The sequence below is a fragment of the Chiloscyllium plagiosum genome, unplaced genomic scaffold, assembly GCF_037043375.1.
Source record: "Chiloscyllium plagiosum isolate Xiang-an unplaced genomic scaffold, Cpla_swu_hap1 HiC_scaffold_20, whole genome shotgun sequence".
Taxonomy (NCBI): domain Eukaryota; kingdom Metazoa; phylum Chordata; class Chondrichthyes; order Orectolobiformes; family Hemiscylliidae; genus Chiloscyllium; species Chiloscyllium plagiosum.
Window position 1 is genome coordinate 50,630,683 of NW_028270158.1, and position 22,120 is coordinate 50,652,802.

General features: G+C 42.0%; 1 protein-coding gene across 1 annotated transcript in view; it reads right to left on the reverse strand.

Moving 5' to 3' along the window:
* LOC122560427 (uncharacterized) overlaps positions 1–22,120 on the reverse strand; it is a 217,752-nt gene that overhangs the window by 177,057 nt on the left and 18,575 nt on the right. Inside the window, exons 9-19 of the mRNA XM_087998070.1 lie at positions 21,123–21,241; positions 19,374–19,582; positions 18,876–18,976; positions 17,819–17,931; positions 17,509–17,676; positions 14,016–14,224; positions 9,657–9,760; positions 8,238–8,365; positions 7,960–8,121; positions 6,662–6,870; positions 1,134–1,237 (exon numbers count right to left, since the gene is read on the reverse strand). Of these exons, the coding sequence (XP_087854196.1) occupies positions 1,134–1,237; positions 6,662–6,870; positions 7,960–8,121; positions 8,238–8,365; positions 9,657–9,760; positions 14,016–14,224; positions 17,509–17,676; positions 17,819–17,931; positions 18,876–18,976; positions 19,374–19,582; positions 21,123–21,241 (1,626 nt within the window). The remainder of the gene's footprint in view (positions 1–1,133; positions 1,238–6,661; positions 6,871–7,959; positions 8,122–8,237; positions 8,366–9,656; positions 9,761–14,015; positions 14,225–17,508; positions 17,677–17,818; positions 17,932–18,875; positions 18,977–19,373; positions 19,583–21,122; positions 21,242–22,120) is intronic.

Consider the following 22,120-nt stretch of genomic DNA (forward strand, 5'->3'; position numbering starts at 1 on the left):
AAGTCCAGGCCACTTGCAGAAACAATCAGGATTGGGCTAATAGGTTACAACTAACATTCACAGTATATAGATACCTGGCAATGACTACCTTCAGTAAGAATGAATCAAACCATCTCCCTTTGATGTTGAACAGCAGTACTGTTGATGTTGAAGAATTTCAGTGACAGCTGGGGTCACCATCAAGCAGAAACATAATGGGACCAAGTGAGTGATGTGGCTGCAAAAGCAGCTCTAATGATGGGAGGACGTTACATTCTCTCCTGACTGAGGATTTGCACAGAGTTCTTACAACAGAGAAAGAGCCCACTCAGCACATCATGTCAGCAATGACTTTAAGGAGACCAATTCTAACTTCTCCAAACTATCTTCATTATTGAAATTTTTCATCCCTGGATCCATTCTCTGTATAGCTTTTCTGTACTCCTGCACACTCTCACTAAAATGTGGTGTCCAGGACTTAATACAATATTTCAGCTGAGGCAGAGCTAGTGTCCCATACAAGTTCTTGTACCCAAACCATGCCTTAATATAATCTGGGTGTTGTAAGCTTTATTAATTGTTTTCTCAACTTGTCCTGCTATATTAAATGATATAAGCATGTGCAGCAGTTCTGCTAGTGCTGACTCCATGAGCATCCATCTATCCCCGCTGAATAGCTGTATGCCATATACTGTATGGATAAATATTTAGTGTTTGTCCATTCCTGCATATGCTGACTCTGAGCCATTCATTCCCACTTTTCTTTCTGTGCTATCCCTTCCTGTTACGTAGATGCTGAGTTTGTGTCACAGCACCTTGCTCAGCTGAACTCTAATCCATTCAAAACTTTTGAAAAGAACAGAAGTAAGTTGACCGTGCAGCTAAGTCAAAGTCGACCTGCATCCTGATATCAGCTCATCCGCAACTCCCTGGAGGGATTTATGAATAGTGGCGAGTGAGAATGCTGCTCAGTTTTATATCTGCCAGCCTATGGGAATCAGGTAAACTGACACTGAGAATTAATCCTGTAATCCCCTTTTCCTTAAAATGTCTGGTTGCACCTTTTACAGCAACACACGAAATGGAATTTTGTGAAGGAGTCATTCAATATATTCTATGAAGAGCAAGAATGAAAAGCAAAATGAATATGTTACCTGATAAAGTGGGGCGCGAATTCAAAACTTTTTTACAAAACTTGTAGATGTCCTGCCACTGTGAGGGTGTAAAACTTTGATACAAATTATCCAGTCCTTTCAATCTGTAGAGATAAAATAAAATGATCATTTAGATCTGAGAACCGTATCTATGTAATTGTCAATTATCTTCATTTTGTATCATGTGTTTTCCTATACATGTGACATAGAATCATAGAGTCATAGAGATGTACAGCACGGAAACAGACCCTTCGGTCCAACCCGTTAGAAGACCTGCATGTCCTTGGCGGAGTGGGAGGGGGAATTAAAGTGTTCAGCCACCCGCACTAACCAACCCAACCGCCCCGTAGCTGAGCACTTTAATTCATGCAGGTTCTTGGCCTCCTCCATCACCAGACCATGGCAACACGACGCCTGGAGGAAGGGCAACTCATCTTCCGCCTAGGAACCCTCCAACAGCAAGGGATGAATACAGATTTCTCCAGCTTCCTCATTTCCCCTCCCCCCACCTTTTCTCAGTCCCAACCCTCAGTCTCAGCACCGCCTTCTTGACCTGCAATCTTCTTCCCAATCTCTCCGCCCCCCCCACCCCCTCTCCGGCCTATTACCCTCACCTTAACCTCCTTCCACCTATCGCATTCCCAACGCCCCTCCCCCAAGTCCCTCCTCCCTACCTTTTATCTTAGCCTGCTTGGCACACCCTCCTCATTCCTGAAGACGGGCTTATGCCCAAAACGTCGATTCTCCTTCTCCTTTGATTCTGCCTGACCTGCTGCGCTTTTCCAGCAACACATTTTTAAGGTCTGATCCCCAGCATCTGCAGTCCTCACTTTCTCCTTTCTCCAATTTAGAACTTCAACTTTTAGATCTGGTCTATCCTTTTCCATCACTATTTTAAAACAAATAGAATTATGGTCACTGGTCCCAAAGTGCTCCCCCACTGACACCTCAGTCACCTGCCCTGCTGTATTTCCCAAGAGTAGGTCAAGTTTTGCACCTTCTCTAGTAGATACATCCACATACTGAATCATAAGGTTTTCTTGTACACACTTAAGAAATTCCTCTCCATCTAAACCCTTAAAACTATGGCAGTGCCAGTCTATGTTTGAAAAGTTAAAATCCCCTACCATAACCACCCTATTGTTCTTACAGATCGCTGAGATCTCCTTACAAGTTTGTTTCTCAATTTCCCTCTGACTATTGAGGGGTCTATAATACAATCCCAATAAGGTGATCATCCCTTTCTTATTTCTCAGTTCCACCCAAATAACTTCCCTGGATGTATTTCCAGAATATCCTGACTCAGCACAGCTGTATTGCTATCCCTTTTAAAAATACAACTCCCCCTTCTCTCTTGCCTCCCTTTCTATCATTCCTGTAGCATTTGTATCCTGGAACATTAAGCTGCCCATCCCTGAGCCTTGTTTCTGTAATTGTTATGTCATCTGTAATAGAATTTCTCCTGGTCACACCCTCATAGATTTTCTCCTCAATTGTTAAGTCTAGCAAAAGTCAGTGGAGGCAATGTACTTAATGGAAGAGATGGGGATCTTATCTGCCAACAAAGACATTGAGAGAACTGTGTCACCTCTTTAAAATGTGGAGGTGCCTGTTCTAACATCAGCACCTTGATAACCTGTTATGGTCTCTCTACCTTAATTAGTTTGTACAGTTTTGGATTACTTGTAACTTTGGCTAGACCCTTGGCATGTGACTCTTATACTTGACATTGTATTCCAGCTTTTTGGTTTGTTTCCAGCATCACCTTATTTTTAATTTTTTGTTATCATCTCTCTGTCTCAATTAATCAGACTATAGGAGATCCCTTTGCTTGTTATTCAGCTGTTGACACTATGCCCACACCATCTGACACTTTGGATCACACGCACAGACTTATTCGTCAGCCTGACTATTCACACCATTTGTACAATATTTTGATCTCTGCCTATAAATTATGTGTCTGTCTGCTTCTCTTCACTTCACCTGACGAAGGAGCAGCGCTCCAAAACCTTGTGATTTCAAATAAACATGTTGGACTATAACCTGGTGTTGTGTGGCTTCTGACCTCTTTTGAGATTAAGTGTTGCAGTTCCTTTGTACTGATTCTCTTTTTAACAGGTTTGTAGCACTTGGAGTAATACATTTATTCCTTTCTTTACCTGTGTTGCAGGGGTCTTACCGGTGGTTTTTAAAATTGTGACATCAACAGCAGCATACTGGATGTACTCTAATCCACAGCAGCCTAATAATAGCACAGAGACTGCTGCTGGAAGCTCTCTCTTAACTCTTTTTTTTTCTGGATATTCTTGGAAGGGGGAAACACAAAAATGTCTGTAAGAAGTGCCTCTCTGTCAGGAGCTTGGTGGTCTGGGGAAAATGACAGTTTCCTCATTATCCCAAGTTGCTCTCCCCTCTGTTTGAAATTTGTCTAACTCCTTCCATTGACTTCACAAAGCAGTTTTGCCAGTTATCCACATAATTTACAGCAGCAATCAACTGTCTCTGTTGGTGTCCTCTTTCAAAACATACTTTATTGGAATAAAAGGCCAAAAACAAATGTCGGCAACAATATGAAGAGCAAAGGCTAAAAATTCCACAGTAAGCAACTCACCCTTGACTCTCCAAAAGTTTACCTGCCATCAGTAAGGCACAACTCAGGAGTGTGTTGGAATACTCCCCACTTGTCTGGATTAGTGCAACTCCAACAACACTCAAAAAGCTTGACATCATTCAGGACAAAGCAACTCAGTTCATTGACAAATGACAAGCAAACATTGGTACGGGAAATGTCAGCACACACAAATAGTGTATGGGCAGGCGTGCCAGAGAAACCACTGTCGCTGTCAATTCGGCCTCTGCCAGCATATCCCAGAATTGGCTGGCATTGCTTGCACCAGTGCCATCTTTAAAAGGTCACCATGCATTCAGACAAGCGCTGTCAATCCAGAGCTACCCTGCACAATCCTGACATTTGCCTTGACATGGTAGCCATGGGAAGATCAGCACTCCACTCTGTGGGCAAGGTCCATTGAGGTCCTACCACAGTCATCGAAGGCCAACCTTGATCCTGCCTCCCTTTCCTCTTGATCTTCATCCTGCAGCTGAGGTTGTCATCAAAATAGAGTCGAAAAGTGTGGCACTAGAAAAGCACAGCAAGTCAGGCAGCATCTAAGGAGCAGGGGTGTCGACGTTTTGGACATAAGCCCTTCATCAGGAATGTGACAATAGGGTAACAAGCTTCGCAATTTCATGACAGTCTGTCATAGCGAAGCAATGCACTTTACAGGTATGCTGTAATGAGTTTTGGAAGTTTCTCCCTCAGAGATTCCTCAGCCAGCAGAACCACTGCTTGAGAATACCTGTGGCCTGTCCCATGACATTCATGGTCACAGCACTGGTTTCGCAGATGTGTTGTCCAAGTGTGGTTGAGTTGCAGAGCAGTTCTGTGAGTTACATGTGGAGTGTGTATCCTTTGTGTTTGCCAATAAGTCTCTGATTTAAAATGGTAGTAACAGCTGACCGATACGAAATAAACACCTAGTGCGTGCTGTCAAAATCAAGGAAATGCACCAGTATGATCTGCACAATGGCGCATCAACTGTGTGTTCATTGAAATCTCATTGAAATAAGTGAACACAGCCAAGTGTTTTTATTTAATAGCTTTCGACACCATCAGGATTCCTTCTATTCTGGAACTGTCATGTACTTGTTTCTCCCTACTTATGTAGTTCCTCCTCCTGGAGTATAATGCCTCCATGATTTGATTTGATTTGGTTTATTATTATCACATATACCTAGATACAGTGAAAAGTTTTGTATTGCAAATTGTGCAGGCAGTTCAAACCATACAATGATCAGAGGGTGATTGAACAGAGCGAGAAATACAATGTTACAGCTGCAAAAAAAGTGCCCAAAAAGCAGGATCAGCATTAAATTTGAAATTTGGGAGGTCCATTCAGCAGTCTAATAACAGCAGGGAAGAAGCTGTTCTTGTTGGTATGTATGTTTAAGCTTTTGTATCTTCTGCCTGATGGAAGACATTGGAAAAGCTTATAACCGGGCTGGGAGGGGTCTTTGATAATGTTGACTGCCTTTTCACAGCATTGAGAAGTATAGGTGCAGTCTTTGGATAGGTGGTTGTCTTGTGTGATTGACTGGGCTGTGTTCACAACTTTTTGTAGTTTCGTATTGTCTTAGGCAGAGCAGTTGCCACAACAAGCCTGGTGACCCCCTTAATGTCACACTCCATTAAAAAGTGAGAGATAACGAGTAATGCTCCTGGTGCCAGTTTGGAAGGATTTTGAGGCATAGAAATTATTGGGTATTGTGACTTAGATTTCCACTGACAGTACCACCCTCATCTTGCTCTGTGTGTTCAGTTAAGTAATGGACACAATTCAGTGACCAACTCCTTGGTGCGGCACAGGCATCACTGCAGATAAAAGAAGTGCTCTTTGAAGACCTTGGATGGGGAAAACATTAATAGAATCCTTGCAGTTCAGAAAGAGGCCATTCAGCACATCAAGTTTGTATCAACCCTCTGATGAGCATTCTACCCAGACTGACCCACACCCCATCCATGTAACACGACATAGGGTTTTTACCATGGCCAATCCATCTAATCTGCACATCTTTGGACTGTGGGAGGAAACCCACTCGGACACGGGAAGAACATGCAAACTGCACACAGCCAGTCGCCTAAGGCTGGAATTGAACACGGGTCCCTGGAGCTGTAAGGCAGCAGCACTAACCACTGAGCCACTGTCCCTCATTCTGTTGAGAGTGCTGCCCCTAGTCCATGCTCTGCAAACTATTCTCTGTTCCTGTGTTCTCTGCTGCCTTTGCTCCATCTTCCATTCATGTTTTAGCCCAAAAGGGACTGCAGTTATGGTCTCCATGCTAGTGAGCAAGCTATCTGGTTAAAGCCCTTCTGAATTTTCAGTTTGTAAAATACTACTCCCTACTTATTGCAATAACTCCTTTGAGTTCCTCCAACAGCATTGTACTTTCATTCACTGCAACAGCAAGAAGTCAAAAGCAGCTCAACCCGAACGGTTCCTTGAAGGAATCTTTAGAGTATGAGTACAGAGGTAGTTTGGAGGCGAGGTGGGGGCTGGGGGTCAGAGTCCTTGGTGCAACTGAATACATGTTCAGCCATTTTCTGAATTGCAGATCTGGCACTAAATCAGTCTTATTACTTAATGCAATTATCTGCCCACACCACATGCTTCTGGCACATGGGTGGCAATGTAACATTATTGTCTCTCCCAAAATAGGATGGGCACCACCCAGCCACTACCCTGCTAATTCTATCACATCTGGGTGCCTGCATATTGAGCCCAACTCTGCAGCCGAGATTCTTTCCACATAGATAAACCAGATAATGAAATAAAAACAAGATCTAAAAACATTAATTGAATGTGATGCACAAAGAACCACATTCAAACTGGTTTAAACAAACACACTGTGTTGTCTTTTAGTTACCAAACTAAAATAATCCATCAATAAACCTTGTATAATGTACTCACATGGCTCGATACGATTCACATGATATATTAGTGGGTATAGAGGCCAGCTCCTCGGCTGTGATACTGGGCAGCAGCAATTGTAATCTTTTCTGGAACCACTCAACGTAATCTGTGGTATTAAATCTCACAAACTGGGGTCTCAATAGCTGCATAATCCCATTCAGCAATATGTCCCTTATTGCTGTGCTTTTGATGGCTTTAATGTTCATCTGGAACAAAAGAAATGCTGATTAATTAACGACACCATCGCAAGTTAAATGAAAAATATACTGAAAATTGCAGTTCACCTTCAGAGTTCCAGTCAACCACAATTCATTGATTTCACTGAATCAAAGAATGTCTACTGTCAGGAAGGCAGGCTGTTCAGCCCAATGAATCAACACCGACCCTCTGAAGAGAATCCCACCCTCTACCCTATCCCTGTTACCCTGCATTCCCCTTGGCTAATCCACCTCGCCTCCACATTCCTGGACTCTATGAACTTTGGGAGGAAACCCACATGGACACAGGAAGAATGTATAATCTCCAGGCAGCCAGACACCTATGGTTCAAATTGTACCCAGGTCCCTAGCACTCTGTGAGACACTGAGCCATCGTGCCACCCCATAAAGGCTAAACAATCTGTAATTAATCCCATCAGACAAAAAGGATCAATCTGCTTTGATATTTCCAACATTTTAGCAAAGTACATCTTATTTCCATCCCACTAAATATAATTGCAGAATAGGTAAGCTCTTTTTTACTATTCCCATAAGTGTTAACTAGTAAACTAAGAATCAAAACCTGTAAGACTTCCTTGGATAATGGAATTGGGCAACATTCTGTCCTTTCCTTTGTTGCTGTAGGTCCTGCTATTGCTACACAGAGCAGTTACCAACACAAACTAGCATAGGCTTTTAGTAATAATGTAAAGCAAATAACAACAATTTGGCAAGCTATTTTACAACCCTAGCCATTTTTATTTCATGTCTTCAATGGAAATTGAAGAGAGCTGTGAAAATACACACTACCTCACAACCACCCACTTTATACAGTGACAAACTCTGCCCAATGTATGGTCACTGCTCATGCTAATGTTAGTTGCAATGTAAAATGCATTTAATATTCCAAATTAATTCACTATTTTTAAAATACACCACTACTGTGGTGGCACTTGAACCTGAAGTATTAGGCTGATCCTGAGATTGCTGCATCACCAAACCCGGTTCATCCAACACTCAAACACTATTACCTGCAATAGAAGGAGTTTGAAAATGAAAAAGGTAGTCAAAAGGTAGACAAAAGGAAAAGTTTCTTACCACTTGTGTCTCATTCACAAATTGGGTAATAAAGGTGACCAGTTCAGTGAAGCTTCTATTACCAAGGGCATCAATGATCATTTTGATGTGAGATGTGTTATTCAGTGACTTTACAGCCAGTCCAGAGAGTTCAGGTGTATTCAGTAGTTCCAATATTTCATGCTACAGAAAGCAAAAGCCAGTATTTTAAAAACAATAAGTTCACAGAATTGAAAATAATGTGTTGATGTCCTATCTCTGAAAACTGTACAGCGTATGGTAAAGTATAAACAACGTACTACAGACAAGTTCTTGTTCAACTGCAGTAAATCTATGGAGGAAACGTGGGCAATGAATTTATAAAAGTTCTTCTGTAGCCAGTCACGGGTTCCAGCCATGTCGGAAGAACATGGAATTCCTTTGGAACCTACAAGGCAAAAATCAACATTGTTAACGGACAAATCTACAGAAGGAAATCCCTTGAACAATTACAGAACGTAAAGGGAGGATTCTGTAATTCCCTCAATTGAAATGGTTCTCTCAGTGCTACAGATTCAATTTCACATCTGCTTGTTTTAAGACAATCTATGAGGGGATGCCAACCAGCAATCAGCTAAAAAAAATCAGATCAATTACCTTCTCCATTCCTGTTCAACGGGGAATGCAATGCCAATATTTTTGATGAAGGGTGAGATACCTGACAAAATCGGGTCAATAATGTCAGCCCATCATGGCTATCAGACTCAGCACAAGGTCAGAGTCACTGCCACCTACTTGATGGCAATAAATATTATGCCTTTGGTAATGACATTTCGCACAAAAAGAGTAAAAAAAATTGAAAACATTCAAAAAACTAAATAAGTGACCAAAGATAAGTGGTAGTCTAGATTAGAGTGATACTGGAAAAGCACAGCAGGTCAGGCAGCATCCGAGGAGCAGGAAAACCGATGTTTCAGGCAAAAGCACTTCATCAGTAAGTGGTATGCTATCCTTTGTGGGATAGCATCTAACACTATGGGCTATTTAGCATGGCCAATTCACCTAACCTGCACATTTTTGGACTCTGGGAGGAAACCAGAGCACCGGGAGGAATCCCACGCAGACACGGGGAGAATGTGCAAATGCCACACTGACAGTTGCCTGAGGCAGGAATTGAACCCAGGTCTGTGGCACTGTGAGACAGCAGTACTAACCACTGTGCCACCGTGCCACCCATATAATATTACTGAGACAATCTTAGAGGGTTGAAAGTACTTGCCCCATGTCCTTAATCCTGTTTAAAAGTGACATGCATCATTAAATAGAATAGAATATCCTTTACTGTCACATGTACTGAAGTACAGATGTACAGGAGTAAAATGAAAAGTTTATAATGTCGCCTCTAATGGTGCCATCTTAGGTACAAAGTACCTAGGTACAAATTTTAGATACAAAAAGAGGAATTAAAAATAATTTGCATTACCTATGATTCATTTACAATGATTCATAGTAAAAGTTAGAATTAAGACAGAGTTGAACGGATAAACATTACAGTCAGATAAACAAATCACAGATAAACATTACATTGCAGTAGCTCACCACAGGAGCTCCAATGTGTGGTCTGACCTGTCTCTCAAATATTATCACCTATTCTGCAATTGTTTAATTTTTTTTATCACATGCTTCATTTGGTGTTCAAATAGAAAACTCTATTATCATTGAAACGACATGTACATTACCTGCAAAGTTAATCTGAAAGGACAAGAAATTTTTGCTGAAGGTGTAGATCTGTCTCTGCTGTGGCTCAGATAGATTTAGATACAAATCACTCAGACCTTGAATGCTATAAAAATTAAGGAGAAACGAACTTCTGTCATCATTGGTTATCGTACTCAAACATTTAATTTGGCACGTAAACAAAAGTCAAAGAATGCTTGAAATCTGAAGAAAGGTTGCTGGACCAAAATGTTAACTCAGCTTTCTCTCCATAGATGCTGCCAGACCTGCTGAGTTTCTCCAATTACCTCAGTTTTTGAATCAAGTTAGTATGGCTTTGGAGGGACCATTTTCTCAGACTGAAAGCGCTTTAGCAGACCAATGCTACAATTGATTTGTTATCTGATTTTGCCACTGGCTAAGTGGGGACAGGTTTGGCTCTGTGTGATGGTCTACAATTACTGAGAGCAAGTCAGCAGCACATATTACATCCCTCCCAATAACTCCAGTCCCTATCCCTCAGTTCACTCCACTCAGCAAGTTAAAATTGCCCATTAGGTGGAGTCTTTTTTTTGGTCTAATATCACTTTTGCGTTAATTAGTACACGTACATTGGTCGGTGCTACAGATCCCTCGACAGGCTGCTCAATGTGAATGCTGCCACTTTCTTCCCAGTTCCACGCTATTGATTTCCAGCACAAACCCCCCGACCCCCTACCCACCTTCACAGTGGTCATACCCCTTTCTCCACAGCTTCTAGTCTTGAAGAATAACTTGCTGACTCTCTTTCCCGTGCACCTCCCTAAACCCGTTCCCACTGATTACTCTGGACAATGCACTGACTGTGGCTCAATCCCTTGAGAGACCTAACCGGACATCCCCAGATGAGCAATGCCAAGATCCGTGACTGGTGACTGCCATACCTCCCCAGCTGGCTAGCCTTAATGCCCAGACAGGACACGATAGAGCCACAGGACTGGCCGTAACCCTGGAATGGAGGGGCACAGCCCTCTAATTGAGAACATTCTGACCAGGTACATGACTGTGGCCTATCCCCTTGACTGGTTTGAAAAGCTGCCTTACACTGTGCCAGGTCACCCTGGCTGTGCCAGACCTCACCCCACCCCACCCGTATAAACAACACCAGACCCATTGGCCAAATGGCCTTCATCTATGCTTTATAGTCTATTTGATTCTACATCTGGGGCAGCACGGTGGCTCAGTGGTTAGCACTGCTACCTCACAGCACCAGGGTCCCAGGGTCAATTCCAGCCTTGGGCGACTGTCTGCGTGGAGTTTGCACATTCTCCCCGTGTCTGAGTGGGTTTCCTCCGGGTGCTCTGGCTTTCTCCCACAGTCCAAAGATGGTTAGGTGAATTGGCAATTCTAAATTGCCCATAGTGTTAGGTGAATTAGTCAGGGGTAAATGTAGGGGAATGGGTCTGGGTGGGTTGCACTTTGGAGGATCGGTGTAGACTTGTTGGGTCGAAGGGCCTGTTTCCACACTGTAGGGAATCTAATCTTGGGGCAAACATTCCCTGCGACATTTTGTCAAGAGTCGGATCTATGCTATTAAGCATCAGTGGATACTGACAGAGGTAGAATAGATTAGATTAGATTAGATTACTTACAGTGTGGAAACAGGCCCTTCGGCCCAACAAGTCCACACTGCCCCGCCGAAGCGCAACCCACCCATACATTTACCCCTTACCTAACACTATGGGCAATTTGGCATGGCCAATTCACCTGACCTGCACATCTTTGGACTGTGGGAGGAAACCGGAGCACCCAGAGGAAACCCACGCAGACACGGGGAGAATGTGCAAACTCCACACAGTCAGTCGCCTGAGGCAGGAATTGAACCCGGGTCTCTGGCGCTGTGAGGCAGCAGTGCTAACCACTGTGCCACCATGCCACCCAATAATTCAACCTTCTTGTCTGTTCGCAGTCATAGAGTCATAGAGATGTACAGCATGGAAACAAACCCTTAGATCCAACCTGTCCACGCCGACCAGATACCTCAACCCAATCTAGTCCCACCTGTCAGCACCATATCCCTCCAAATGCTTCTTATTTATACACCCATCCAGATGCATTTTAAATGTTCCAATTGTACTAGCCTCCACCACATCCTCTGGCAACTCATTCCATACACGTACCACCCTCTGTGTGAAAAAGGTGCCCATTTGGTCTCATTTATATCTTTCCTCTCTCACCCTAAACCTATGCCCTCTAGTTCTGGACTCCTCCACCCAAGGGAAGAGACTTTGTCTATTTATCCTATCCATGCCCTTCATAATTTTGTAGACCTCTATAAGGTCACCCCTCAGCCTCCGACCCTCCAGGGAAAACAACCCCAGCCTATTCAACCTCTCCCCATTGCTCAAATCCTCCAACCCTGGCAACATCCTTGTAAATCTTTTCTGAACCCTTTCAAGTTTCACAACACCCTTCCAATAGGAAGGAGAACAGAACTGCACCCAATATTCCAACAGTGGCCTAACCAATGTCCTGTACAGCCGCAACATGACCTCCCAACTCCTGTATGCAATACTCTGATCAATAAAGGAAAGCATACAAAACGCCTTCTTCACTATCCTATCCATGTGTGACGCCACTTTCAAGAAGGTATGAACCTGCACTTCAAGGTCTCTTTGTTCACCAACACTCCCTAGGACCTTACCATTAAGTGTATAAGTCCTGCTAAAATTTGCTTTCCCAAAATGCAGCACCTCGCATTTATCTAAGTTAAACTCCATCTGCCACTTCATCTGATCAAGATCCTGTTGTAATCTGAGGTAACCTTCTTTGCTGTCCACTACACCTCTAATTTTGGTGTCATCTGCAAACTTGCTAACTATGTCTCTTATGCTCACATCCAAATTATTAATATAAATGATGAAAAGTAGCGGACCCAGCACTGATCCTTGTGGCACTCCACTGGTCACAGGTCCCCAGTCCGAAAAACAACCCGCCACCACCACCCTCTGTCTTCTACCTTTGAGTCAGTTCTGTATCCAAATGGCTAGTTCTCCCTGTATTCCGTGAGATCTAACCTTGCTAACCAGTCTCCCATGGGGAACCTTGTCGAACGCCTTACTGAAGTCCATATAGATCACGTCCACTGCTTTGCCCTCATCAATCCTCCTTGTTACTTCTTCAAAAAACTCAATCAAGTTTGTGAGACATGATTTTCCATGCACAAAGCCTAATTAGTCCTTGCCTTTCCAAATACATGTACATCCTGCCCCTCAGGATTCCCTCCAACAACTTGCCCACCACCGATGTCAGGCTCACTGGTCTATAGTTCCCTGGTTTGTCTTTACCATCCTTCTTAAACAATGGCACCACGTTAGCCAACCTCCAGTCTTCTGGCACCTCACCTGTGACTATCCATGATACAAATATCTCAGCAAGAGGCCCAGCAATCACTTCCCTAGCTTCTCACAGAGTTCTAGGGTAAACCTGATCAGGTTCTGGGGATTTATCCACTTTTATGTGTTTTAATACATCCAGCACTTCCTCCTCTGTGATATGGACATTTTGCAAGATGTCACCATCTGTTTCCCTACATTCTATATCTTCCATGTCCTTTTCCACTGATGCAAAGTACTCATTTAGTATCTCCCTCATTTTCTGCGGCTCCACATAAAGGTTGCCTTGCTGATCTTTGAGGGCCCCTATTCTCTCCCTAGTTACCCTTTTGTTCTTAATGTATTTGTAAAAAACTTTAGATTCTCTTTAACTCTATTTGCCAAAGCTATCTCACGTCCCCTTTTTGCCCTCCTGATTTCCCTCTCAAGTATACTCCTACTGCCTTTATACTCTAAGGATTCACTCGATCTACCCTGTCTATACCTGACATATGTTTCCTTCTTTTCCTTAACCAAACCCTCAATTTCTTTAGTCATCCAGCATTCCCTATACCTACTAGCCTTTCTTTTCACCCTAACAGAAATATATTGTCTCTTGAGCTCTCGTTATCTCATTTCTGAAGGCTTCCCATTTTCCAGCTGGCCCTTTATCTGCGAATATCTACTCCCAAACAGCTGTTGAAAATTCTTGCCTAATACCGTCAAAATTAGCCATCTTCTAATTTAGAAATTCAACTTTTAGATCTGGTCTATCCATTTCCATCACTACTTTAAATCTAATGGAATGATGGTCGCTGGCCCTAAAGTGCTCCCTCACTGACACCTCAGTCACCTGCCCTGCCTTATTTCCCAAGAGTAGGTCAAGGTTTACACCTTCTCTAGTAGGTACATCCACATACTGAATCAGAAAAATTTTTTGTGCACACTGAACAAATTCCTCTCCATCTAAACTCTTAACACTTTGGCAGTCCCAGTCTATGTTTGCCATTCGGAACATTGTATACTTACATTGCTTGATATGATTCACAGCTTATGTTGGTGGGTATGGTGGCAAGCTCCTTTTCTGTGATACTAGGCAACAGCAGAAATAATTTCCTCTGGAACAAGTCGACGTAGTCGCTGGTGTTAAGCTTTGGAAAGAACGGTTCCAACAACTTCATGATCTTGCTCAGCATCAAGTGTCTTATTGTTCCATTTTGAAACGCTGTAACATTCATCTGAAATGAAAGTGTGGTCAATTGTATTAATTATTTGTGGATTTTTCAGATGGGAAAAAAAACTGAAAAATGTTCAAGCCGGTTTCCTGATAGCTCTCAACCCTATGCAGATTCAGAGCATGTTAGTTACTTAAGGTTATCTGTTGATAGAAAAATTGCTGGAGGTTGTGATGGTTGCAACTTAACCATTGCACGATCACTTTGGCATTACTGGTATGTTGGAATCCAACATCAGCCTTTTTCTTAACGTCCGCACTGAGACCAGGTAACATGTGAGAGTTTGAATATCAATGACCTTGTTTATTGCCGTGCGTTGCAGTGTTAACTCCAGTGGAACGTGGCCGAAGGGATGATAAGTAAGATCCAAAGTTAGCTGTACTAGAAGAATGAGAAACAGCAGCATACTAGAAGGCCCTTCTTTCCTTCTCTGGCATTCGGTAAGATGCATAATTGATTCAATCCCAGGGAGCTGAACAGCTTGTGGCTGTGTACAAGATAAGGAAAAGCCACCAGAACCTACACAGCATCAGGAGCTTTCTCTGGTCTCTGCAGTAAAAACTACTTTAAGCCTGAAGAAAACAGTTTATTTTTCCTTCGACAGTTGCTATAAGCTGTGACATAATATGCTAATGGTTGATACTTGTTTAACTGGAGCTGCAATCAATTTATTTGTAATAAATAGCTACTCTTGTTAAGTACAGAAAGGTACTCTGTCCTTTCTAACAACTGGATCAAAGACAGATAAATTGGGGAATTCTGAATACTTATTAAAAGTTGTACCTATTGTAGTGACTCCTATTTGATTTCCAGCACACTAACCCCGTTATGTTTCACTGGAGTATTCTGTATCCCTGCCAATCCTCAATAATCATTGACTCGATTGTAATAAAGAACCTACCTCCCCTTTCAATGACCTGTCTCCACCAATCTCTCGGAGAGAAGGTTCCTAAAATTCTCTAACATCTGGGACAAAACAAATCCTCTTCAATTCTGATTTAAGTGGGTGATGTTTTATTTTGAACTGTGGCCACTACTTCTTGTCTCTCCCACAAGGGGAAACATCCCTTCATTAGCCAGCCTGTGTAGTCCCCTTGGGATCACATGTGTTTCAATAAGATCACCTCTCTTTATATATACTCCAGTGGATAACAGACCAACCTATCCTCATAAGATAAGAGGGCAGTATCAGACCAGAGACTGGAGTGAGATGAGACACAGTGAGTGCTCAGGGAATTTTGGTGCGAAGTGGGGGAAGGAGGGCTGTAGGTAAGGTTTATTGCAAGAAGTTAAGCCTGCTGAGTGGGTGGCTCAGTGAAAGCAGGAAGGGATGGTCCTTTATGAGCAGTTGCTGTTGTGTGTTGTGTCTCATTGTCATTAAATTTTGGAAAATGTAGTAGTTTAGTAAAAGGAGGAAGAGATGTTCCTTAGTGACCAGTTGCTGTGAAGTACTGTGCTTCATCTGATTTTGAAAAATGTAAGTTTTTAAAACAACCAAACACAAGAAAAATAAGTCAATAGAAAATCACACCAAAGTGGGATTAAGGTACGGAAGGGCAACTCAGTGAAGCAAAATGCTCAATCTGTGGACTATGAGGAATCAACGTCATGCCCATGTGATATAGACCAGTGCATCTTCAGCAGCTGCAGCGGTTTGAGCTCCATGTTTCAGAGCTTGAGCAGTAGCTGATGTCGAGGCCAAGAAATAGCACATTCTGAGAGGTAGTCACACTGCAGCAATGGGCAATAAATGCTGGCCTAACTAGTGACACCCTCACGAATGAGTAATAAAAATAATGAAATTTGTATGTGATTTTAATTCATCAAGCTCCATCTAGTGGCAGATACTGGTCAATGTAGAAAGAACAGCTTGCACAAACCAACTTGAAGCATAGGTGGTTCCCAGGAAATGAATTCCAAATTCAGAATGGCACGAGGCAGAGAAAGCCAACACAGGAAGCAAGACCTTTCAATTTTAAGACTTTCAAACAGAAATTGGGGGATGATGGGATGAAGAGGGACTGAGTGAGGTTCAGCGAGGGAGGTGTGGGAATGGAAGAATGGGGAAAGGCCTTGACAGGAGGCAGGCTCGGAAACAATATCAAAGGAATATGTATCATTATTTTATTAACAATGTTGAAATGAAACAACGTTAGAGTGAATTGATTTTAAATGGGGATATACCGATTCAAGGCCTAGTGCACTCTGGAGGCTAGGTCCCAGCATCAACTGGGTTGGTAGGACTGTTGTTCTGAACGTTTTATTTCTCCATTTTCTTGTTTATTCCCATGATCTGTAAAGCTGGGACTTCTTATTTCTTTATTTGTCCAAATGTTTTTACCCTACAAACTTGCACTGTACTTAAGATTGCGCCATAAGTGGTGACTTGTAAACTTTTCACTGTATTCCTTTCGGAGCACGTGGCAGCAAAGCTAACTCATTCATATACCAGCTTTCTGTTTTAATTGATCTGCCGGTAAAATATTTTGCTATCTTCTTTTCTGCTCCTGGATAGTTTAATTACATAGTTTTACTATGAATTCCTTTCTTTTTAAACTCGTCTCATAATCTCTTCATTCTGTGTATAATCATGCACTCTTCTTCTGTAAACATTGAGATGTGCTGTAAATTTGGGGTCGTAAGCAATGGAAAACGCTCCACTTGCCTGGATGAGTGCAGCCCAACAACACTCTTAAGTTTGGCATCAGCCAGGACAAAACAGCTCATTTGACTGGCACCCACTCACCATTTCAACACTTACTGTCTTATCGTCCAAAGCATAATGGCAACTGAGCGTACCATCAACATAACGCACAGCAGCAACTCACCATGCCTCTTACAAACTCACAATCCAGTGAGTGCCTGGCAATATCACCAACTGCAAGTTGGCCTCTGTGCACTCATCACTTTGTCATGAAATTTTATTGCAATTCCTTCATTCTTACAGGGTCCAAATCCAGAACAACCTCTCTAACAGTAGTGTGTGTGTACCTACATGAGACGGACTGCAGTGGTCCAAGAAGGCAGCTCACCCGCACCTTCTCAATAACTGTCAGGGATGGACAATAAATGCTGGTCTCACCAGCAATGCCCACATCCCATAAATAAGGTTGAAGAGTTTTAAAAGAATAAGTTTTAGAAAACTGTACTATTTTCTAAAACAACCCCAAACAAAATCCCAGCAGATTTCGTAAATTGAGACAAAGGTTTTAAGGCTGTAAGGGAAGTAAATTTGAAAGTTCCAATGGATATTGGAAGCTTCAAAAACAAAAGAAAAGTTATGTTACCTCTTTTGTATCAGCAACAAATTGTGTCAAATACGCAATCAGGTCACTGAAATTTTTGCTGGCAAGTGTGTCAATGATCTGGCTGATTTTGTCCGTGTCATTCAAAGCATCAGAGTGCACAGTCAACCCAGAAAGTATTTGTGGAGTGAGGAGATCCAATATCTCAAACTAAGAAAAAGAAAGTGATGTTATCAATTACATTTTAAAAACATCTGAACAAAAAGAAAAATCTGTCTCCCTTCCAATTAAACTCTTCAGTCTACCATTTTGTCTGACGGTCAATATAGAATCTGCTGTAATTGCAACTTACTCCAGAAAAGTTCAGAGCTAAGAAGCTCTTGAACGACAAGCCTTTTAACGATTGCATAAATTTCCTTTGTGTCCATTCATGGTCTTTTCTCACATCAGCATCACATTCTGAACCTGATGAACCCAGAGAGAAATAATCAGTGTCATGAGCTGTACAAAAAGCAAGACAAGTCCTTTACCCAGCAGAGGGGTTTGTTCTGAAACCTGTGTGAGCTCTGAAATAAAATTGTTCCCAATGCATCATTTGGATAGCAGATTAATCCACCACTCTCCACGCTGCTCTGCATTGACGTTTGCACCATATTTAATTTCCAGCAGATTACACTTATTGCTGCTTCATAACCAAGCAACACTTGGTTGAATAGACTCTACCCTGCCAATCCTGATATTGCGACGGCAACAAAGAGCTGAAGATGGCATAATGGGCGCAATCATTGATGACTCCCGAGATAAATCAGGGAAGCGGGAGGATCCAATGTAGGAAGCTGTTCAAAGAATCATAGAGTCATAGAGCTGTACATCATGGGAACAAACCCTTCGGTCCAACCGCTCCATGCCGACCAGATATCTTAAATTAATCTAGTCCCATTTGGCCCATAACCCTCTAAACCTTTCCTATATATATATATATATATACCCATTCAGATGCCTTTTAAATGTTGTAATTGTACCAGCCTCCACCACTTGCTCTGGCAGCTCATTCCACACATGCACCACTCTCTGCATGAAAATATTGTCCCTTGGGTCCCTTTTAAATCTTTCTCTTCTCACCTTCTAGTTTTGGATTCCCCAAGCCTGGGGAAAATACTTTGGCTATTCACTCTATCCATGCCCCTCATGATTTTACAAACTTCTATAAGGTCACCCCTCAACCTCTAACATTCCAGGGAAAACAGCCCCAGCCTGTTCACAGCCTCTCCCTAAACCCTCCACCAGTCTGGAAGTAATGAATAACTGCATAACAGTAGGCTTCATTACAGCATTGTTAATTCCAAGCCAAAATACTTCACAGAGGTGGAAAATAAAAGCTGTACAATCAAACATCATGCATGCGTTACCTGATAAAATGATATGTTGGGAGAGGATGTTTTTTCCAAATCTGTACAGATCACCAATTTGTGGTAATGTGAAGTTTACCACACTGCTAAATCCTTTCATTCTGTAAAAGGTAAGTATAAGTGGGATGTAAATCCATACAAAATGAATAACTTCGAAGTGAATTTCTCAATATTCAAAGTGAATAATTTGTTTAAAACAAAGACACTGTTTGAAACACAAATGAAAGTTCCTATTTTTTAATGTTCTATACAAAGCTTAAGTCTTCCTTTTAACCAATATTTTCTCAATAATGTCAGACGTCACACAACTCCAGGTTATAGTCCAACAGGTTCAATTAAGATCACAAGCTTTTGGCATGGTGCTCCTTCATCACCTTGTGATTTTAAATAAACCTGTTGGATTATAACCTGGTCTTGTATGGCTACTGACTTTGTCTAACCCAGTCCAACACTGGCATCTCCACATCAATTCTCAATAATGTGAGCAGAAATACTTACATGGCCTGGTAAGATTCACATGTTATGTTTGTGGGTATGCTAGCAAGCTCAAAGCTTGTAATTCTGGATAACAGTACCGGTAGCTTCTTCTCGAACCACTCAGTGAAGTTTTCAGGTTTAAACACTGGAAAGAGGGGTGCCAGGCCACCAAAGATACTATTGAGTAATGAGTCGCCTACTGTCTTGTTTTGAATCACCGTCGTGCTAATCTGAAAGGCAAAGAAAATGGAAGTTGCATTTTTGCTACGAGCTATTATCAACTTTACTCAAAATTTACATGTTGTTTTCCACAGAACTTGTTCAATTGGATACTGCAAGAATATTGGCAAAGGCCTTGTGATTCATTTGGCACAAATATCCATTTGCTATTCATTTGTTTTATCAATGACAAGCAACTAAATTACACTTTATCTTGCACTTTTAGTCTTTCTGTTACCTGAATATAAGCAGCAAATGCCTGGAAACAGGTCATTGTGCCAATTTACTCTTGGCATCCTTGTCCTGGGATATCCAACAGTGTTCTTATAGGAAATTAAGTAGCAAGCCCAGAGTCATTTGCATTTTGGCATAAGGATTTCAGCCAATAGGCCTTGTTCTAAATATTCTCCAAAATATTCTTCAAAATTCCAAGTGGAAGTTAATGGAAGAATTGGCAAAATAGGTCTAACTTCCTTATCCTGTTCTACAACTGGAGAAATTAACATTCCTTAGGGCAAGTAGGTGAACATGCTAAAGAAACTAACGACCATACGAGAACTACTCCGACCCTATGGAGTTAGTTTATTTTTCTCACAGGAAACTCCAGAAGAATTTTTGACTTGTTTTAATCTGAAAGGATTTTCTTCCAATTACTTATCAAATTCAAATCACTGATAAAATTCACAACCAATACGTTTAAGGCATTTCATTAACTTTTCAATTGATTAGTTCAGAGTAACAGAGAAATGCAAATGAACTAATCACCAATCACCTCAAATAACCTGGCATAGAAACAAGCCCTTCGGTCCAACCCGTCCATGCCAACCAGTTATCCCAACCCAATCTAGTCCCACCTGCCAGCACCCGGCCCATATCCCTCCAAACCATTCCTATTCATATACCCGTCCAAATGCCTTTTAAATGTTGCAATCATAGTAGCCTCCACCACTTCCTCTGGCAGCTCATTCCATAAACTTACCACCCTCTGCGTTAAAAAGTTGCCCCTTAGGTCTCTTTTATATCTTTTCCCTCTCACCCTAAACCTATGTCCTCTAATTCTGGACTCCCCACTCCAGGAAAAGACTTTGTCTATTTATCCTATCCAGACTGAAGCGTCTGTTTCCATGCTGTGCATCTCTATGACTCTATGTCTCTAACTGACTGTACATCTACAGCTACTTGCAGTCACTTTTTTAACCTCCAAGTTTTGAAAAGCACTTGATCTCTTAAAGGGACCATGCACTCTGTCCTCCTATCATTTAAACAAACAAACTGCCTTCCATTTCACGAGCACTCTACACAACTTCGTACCACAGCCCTGAGTGAAAATATTCTCAAAAGCTCCATGTGGTGTTTTTAACTGAAACTGAATGTAAATTCCAATTAAATATAGCCAGCCTTTACCAATCCTTTCATTCAGGCTATAATAGATAATTTCCGAATTATAGTCCTTATATCACAAACTTTAGTTGAGATTCTTTAAGATCAAAAGTATTTCTGAACCCCCCTTCCCCAGTTGCTGCCAGCTCTCACATAGTCTTGGGGACTTACTGGGCTGGAGTTTGCTTTCTGCTGAATAAGATTCACCGACTTAATTAGATCATTGAGGAATTCCCAGTTCTTCACCAACCATTCCCCAGACTCGCTCGCATTGGTGATGCAGCTCACACCTGTGTTTAAACATGAAATACATTAGTCACATGATTTGTAATTTATTTCCGCAGGCATTCAGAACCTTATAAATTCATTAAAATTTACCCTTTCCTCAAGATTCTCCATGTGAAATTGGTGCTTGGATTCTCTAATATTGCCTACTTCAAGCCTACATTCACTGATCAATATCACTGATCCACATTAAGATTCCTCTAGCTCCACATCATACAATGTTGGCCACGTCAGAAATCATGTAAATAGGACCCCAAACTATCTGTTCACCGTGCAAGCTTGAGACTCAAATAGGACACAACATAGGGCGTGGCACGGTACCAGGGACCTGGGTTCAATCCCAGCCTTGGTCGACTGTCTGTGTGAAGTTTGCACATTCTCCCTGTGTCTGCGTGAGACTCCTCAGGTGCTCCGATTTCCTCTCACAATCCAAAGATGTGCAGGTTAAGTGGATTGGCTATGAGAAATGCAGGGTTATAGGGTCGGGTGGGATGGTCAGTCTGAACTCGATAGGCTGAATGGCTTGCTCCCACATTGAAAGGATTCTCTCATTCATAGCAGACCTTAGACTGACCATTCCAATCTGTGTTTTTAAAACTCAGAACAGCTGTAAAACCTTGATTGCACTCAGAATTAGGCTAACATACAAACAAGAGGCAGGAGTAGGCTATTTGGCCCCTATACCATCCTGCAGCGTTCAATAAGATCTGATTGTAACCTCAAATTTGAATTGGTCTTCCACAACATTTTCACTCCTTTGCTCAGCAAGAGTATAGCTAGCTCTATTTTAAAATATTCAAGTGCTCTGCTTCTGCGACCTTGTCAGGTAGAAAGCTCCAAAGACTCAACCAGCCTCCGAGAGAACACACTTCACCTCACTCAGT